General features: G+C 54.2%; 1 protein-coding gene across 1 annotated transcript in view; it reads left to right on the top strand.

Annotated features, from left to right (window-relative positions):
- Positions 1-4,317, top strand: part of PIK3C2B (phosphatidylinositol-4-phosphate 3-kinase, catalytic subunit type 2 beta) — a 42,643-nt gene that overhangs the window by 16,667 nt on the left and 21,659 nt on the right. The window contains exons 12-13 of the mRNA XM_008577361.1: positions 2,080-2,247; positions 2,806-2,917. Coding sequence (XP_008575583.1) covers positions 2,080-2,247; positions 2,806-2,917 — 280 coding nt within the window. The remainder of the gene's footprint in view (positions 1-2,079; positions 2,248-2,805; positions 2,918-4,317) is intronic.

Below are 4,317 nucleotides of genomic sequence, written 5' to 3'. Positions count from 1 at the left end.
CTCTCCTTCTTATTGTTTGTGCAACCTTAGGCGGGTCATTCAACCTAGAATGGAGAAGATAGTAGGGCCCACCCTGCAGGATTGTTTGAGGCGCAGTTAGGACACTGTATACGTAAAGTACTTGGCACAGTGCCTAGCACATGATAAATGTTTTTTTCTCAGCTGGGGAGCCCTTTCAGTTCTGGTTTCTCTGTTCCAGGTGACTGACAAAGCGGCTGATACATGAGGATATTTGTGCATGAAAGTAGTATCTGCATAGCCCAGTTTTAGTGCACTCGCCACAATGTCACATAGCAAAAAGTACACAGACAGTGAGTACACACATCACACAAGTGAAACTGTGTTCCCCTTTTCCTTGAAGAGGAAACTGAGGCACATGTGAGTTAAGTTGCCCAAGGTTGTGAGGGGTGGGAACCCAGCACATTCCAGGAATCCTTCCTGGAGGAGGCAGCCCCTGTGAAGTGATGTTGAGGAATGGGTCGCAGGAAGGAAAGGGGTTTCTCAGGCAGGGAGGAAGTTCAGGGCTGCATCCAACAAAATGGTTGTCCTCATCCACCTTGGGTGAAGACCCGTGGGGGAGGTTTTGGAATAGCAGATATACTCACAAGAAAGGGGTTTCTCAGGCAGGGAGGAAGTTCAGGGCTGCATCCAACAAAATGGTTGTCCTCACCCACCTTGGGTGAAGACCCGTGGGGGAGGTTTTGGAATAGCAGATATACTCACAGACTAAGAAGAAGAGGCTTTGGCTAGTTCCAGGGCTTTCAGTTAGAAAATCTCTTCACTCTCCTTTTCCTTAAGATATGAAGCTGGAAGCTTTTTCCTTCTCAGATGAAAAGAAAGGGCTCAGAAGCAGCTCCCTTTCCCCTTTGCTGTGGGGTCAGCTGATTCTCTTTCTTGCTGCAGCCATCATAGGGATCAACTCACTCTCAAAATAGGCCCAGCAGCCGTGCTCTGCCACCTCCAGCCAAGCCCTGGCCTGGCATGTCTGCTGGCTGATGGAGGGGTCCTAATTATAGCTGCAGGCCCTCCAGGGTAGAGGCAGCTGGGACAGAGCAGGGTTCCAGTCTCTGGCAGGCGGGAGGGAGTGCCTCACTTAGGTGGAGATTCCCCTGGAGGAGTGAGGGGCAGCGGTGGAGGGAGGCTGCTTTATCCTGAAACTACTAACCTTGGGGGAGGTCGCCCCGCCTCTGTGCCCTCTGGTATAGAATCTGCTGGGCCTTGGGCTGGCCAGGAGGGTGTGACAGTGTGGACTTTGGCCCAGGGACAGCTTCCCTGAAAGGTAATGTGGGTCCTCCCTCTCTTTCTACAGCTCCCTTCCCCTCTCCACCTCACCCCACCCACAGCGACTTGTCCTGAACTTGGAGGGAGTGGCTGGGTGTGATTCAGGCAGAGGAGCCAGGGAGAGAACATCTGGGCATGGGTAGTGGTGGGCTGTGTGTCTCAATTCTCTTGGCCCTGCCAACTGGCTTTCTCACCACTCAACGACTTTGAAAAGCCCCTTCTCTTGATCACTGGCTGTGAACATGTTTTGAGCTGAGCACAAACCATCGTGTGCCCCTGGAGCAAGGAGAAGGGGATGAGAGGACAGGGGTACGGCTGTGGGGGAGGGTAAACCAAGGGCAGAGCACGTGGTGCTTCTTCCTGGCGGCTCTCAGCAGCGGGCAGTGGGGGAGAGATGGAGATTGTCAAATGGAAAAGGAGGACAAAAGGAGCAGCTTTGGTGACCCTGTGCAGAAATCCTAAACGAGGAAAGGAAGATGGCTCACAATGTGAGACATGTCTGCTGATTTGAGACGGCTCTGGCAAAGCAGGTTCTTTGTGGGCACCATGGGCAGCCCCGAAATCAGGGCATGTCTGCCTCAGTCTGTTGAGGGGTTCCAAGGACAGCACCCTGTGTTTCTGGGAGTCCAGTGGAGGTTTAGCCTGGTTTGAGACCTGTCCTGGCACTGCAGAAAGGCTTCCCCAGGGAGGACATCTGACATCCGAGACGGAAGCTGAATTCTCAGGCTCCCCTTGACTTCCCGGGCCACCTGACCCGTGAAGCCCCTCCTGATTTGGTTTCCTGTCTTCCCTCCCTAGGATCTGCTTCCCGGTGCAGGTGAACCGGCTGCCTCGGGAGACCCTGCTGTGTGCCACCCTCTATGCTCTGCCCATTCCCCTGCCCGGGAGCTCCTCGGAGGCCAACAAGCAGCGGAGGGTGCCCGAAGCCCTGGGCTGGGTCACTACTCCACTCTTCAACTTCAGGCAGTATGTGAGCCCCTGAGCTGCAGCTTCTTGGCCTTGGGAGGGAAGGAGGAGGATGGAGAGGGGCCTGCTGCTGCGCTAGCCAGTGCTCTTGGGGGGGTTGGCCATATGGGGCTCACTGGAGAATCCAGAGGGTCCCAAAGCATAGAACGAGTGACCAGGATTATTGATGTAGCCAAGAGCCACTGGGCAGGTTCGGTGACACAGGATCGTTGGGGGTGGGGGCATGAAAAAGCAATGTTCGGGTAACTGTCATCTGGTCTTGTCATTGGAAAGATCTTAGAGGTCATCTAGTCCAGCCTGTCTACCTTTTGAAGGCATCCCTGCGACCAGGTCATCTAGACCAGGGTGTGGTTAGCTCAGAAAGGCCTCCCGGAGGTGGTGAGCTTTTCTGCAGGATTTGGAAGGGGGATAAGGCCATATCTTTGGGGAGAACGAGAGAAAGGGGCATGGGGAGGTGTCTTCAAACAGAAAAGGCAGTTCTTTGGATGGGGAAGCAGGAGGAAAACCATCTGCTCAGCCAGTGGGTTTGTAGCTCATCCTCCCCTCCATCCTCCTTAGAGTCCTGACCTGTGGCCGGAAGCTTCTGGGCTTGTGGCCAGCAACACAGGAAAACCCCAGTGCCCGCTGGAGTGCACCAAATTTCCACCAGCCAGACAGTGTCATCCTGCAGGTGAGACCCCAGATCCTCCCTTCCACCCACCCACCAAGACCACTCCAGAGTCAACTCCAAGTCTTCTTCCTTGAGGTTTGGGCTGGGACAGGAGGAGAAAGTGCTGGAACTTTGGGCATGGAATGATGATGTGACTGAGGCCACAGGGTGGATCTGGTTAGACCTAGAGTGGGAGGGTGAGCCTGTGATGTCTAGCTCCCATCTCCTGAAGGTTAAATTTAATTTCAAGGCACCTGAAGATAGGATCTGAGACCCTGTCCATCCAGGGCTCAGCTTCTCAGAGTCCCTTGTATTGAGCCCTCATGCTTCTAAGTCTGATTGAGTCTGAGCCTGTCCCCTCTTGGGGCCCAAGGGGAAGCGATCGCCCCAGACCTCACTCAGCACTTTCGCAGGGTGGATCTATCCTCTGGGGAGAAGAGGAGGAGCTGGTTAGATCCAAGGTCTAGTACCAGTTTGCAGCTCCTCTTTCTTGGGGTAATGAGATGCTTTGGAATGAAAGGTGGAATATCAAAGTTGATATAGAATGAGATAGGCCGGGCGCGGTGGCGCGCGCCTGTAGTCCCAGCTACTCGGGAGGCTGAGGCTGGAGGATCGCTTGAGCCCAGGAGTTCTGGGCTGTAGTGCGCTATGCCGATCGGGTGTCCGCACTAAGTTCGGCATCAATATGGTGACCTCCCGGGAGCGGGGGACCACCAGGTTGCCTAAGGAGGGGTGAACCGGCCCAGGTCGGAAACGGAGCAGGTCAAAACTCCCATGCTGATCAATAGAATGAGATAGAATGACGTAGAGAGAAAGCTCCGTGGGGCAGGTGTTTTTGTCTGTCTTACTCAGTATTCCGTGCAGGGCCAAGAACAATGCCCTGCACATATTAGGGTTCAATAAACATTCGTTGAATGAAATAAACTCCTTTGGAAAGTAGAACTCCTTTGGAGAACTGGGTCACTCAGCTCCGATACCCATTTTAGGAGGACAAAAGTCTGGTGGCATACGGCAAGGGGACCCCGTATCACAGACCCTAGAGTTGACAGGCTCTCACCAGCATGTGATCCCACTACCCATCAGGCAGCAGTGCCTCTGAAACCACACCGAGGGTGCCCCAGCCTGGGCGTGGGTGCTCCCAGGGGCTCAGCCTGGTGACACTTCTGTTCAGACTTCCAGGCTGTGTCCTGTCCCCTCACCTAGCTGCATCTCAACACAACCTCTTTCTCACTTGCCCTTTTTTTTCCTCTTTCTCTCTCTTTGTTTCCTTCTCATTTTTTGCTGAAAGTTACAGCTGGAAGGGACTTTAGAGATCACCAATTCCAACTGGGTTATTTGCAGGAAAGAGCCTGTGGGGGGGGGGGGGGGGGAGGGGGGACAAGGCAGGAATGCTGGGGTGTGAGAGAGAAGCTGGAGATCCA

The sequence above is a fragment of the Galeopterus variegatus genome, unplaced genomic scaffold (assembly GCF_000696425.1).
Source record: "Galeopterus variegatus unplaced genomic scaffold, G_variegatus-3.0.2 Scaffold1498, whole genome shotgun sequence".
In the NCBI taxonomy this organism is placed as follows: Eukaryota; Metazoa; Chordata; class Mammalia; order Dermoptera; family Cynocephalidae; genus Galeopterus; species Galeopterus variegatus.
This window is presented reverse-complemented; position numbering and strand designations above follow the sequence as displayed.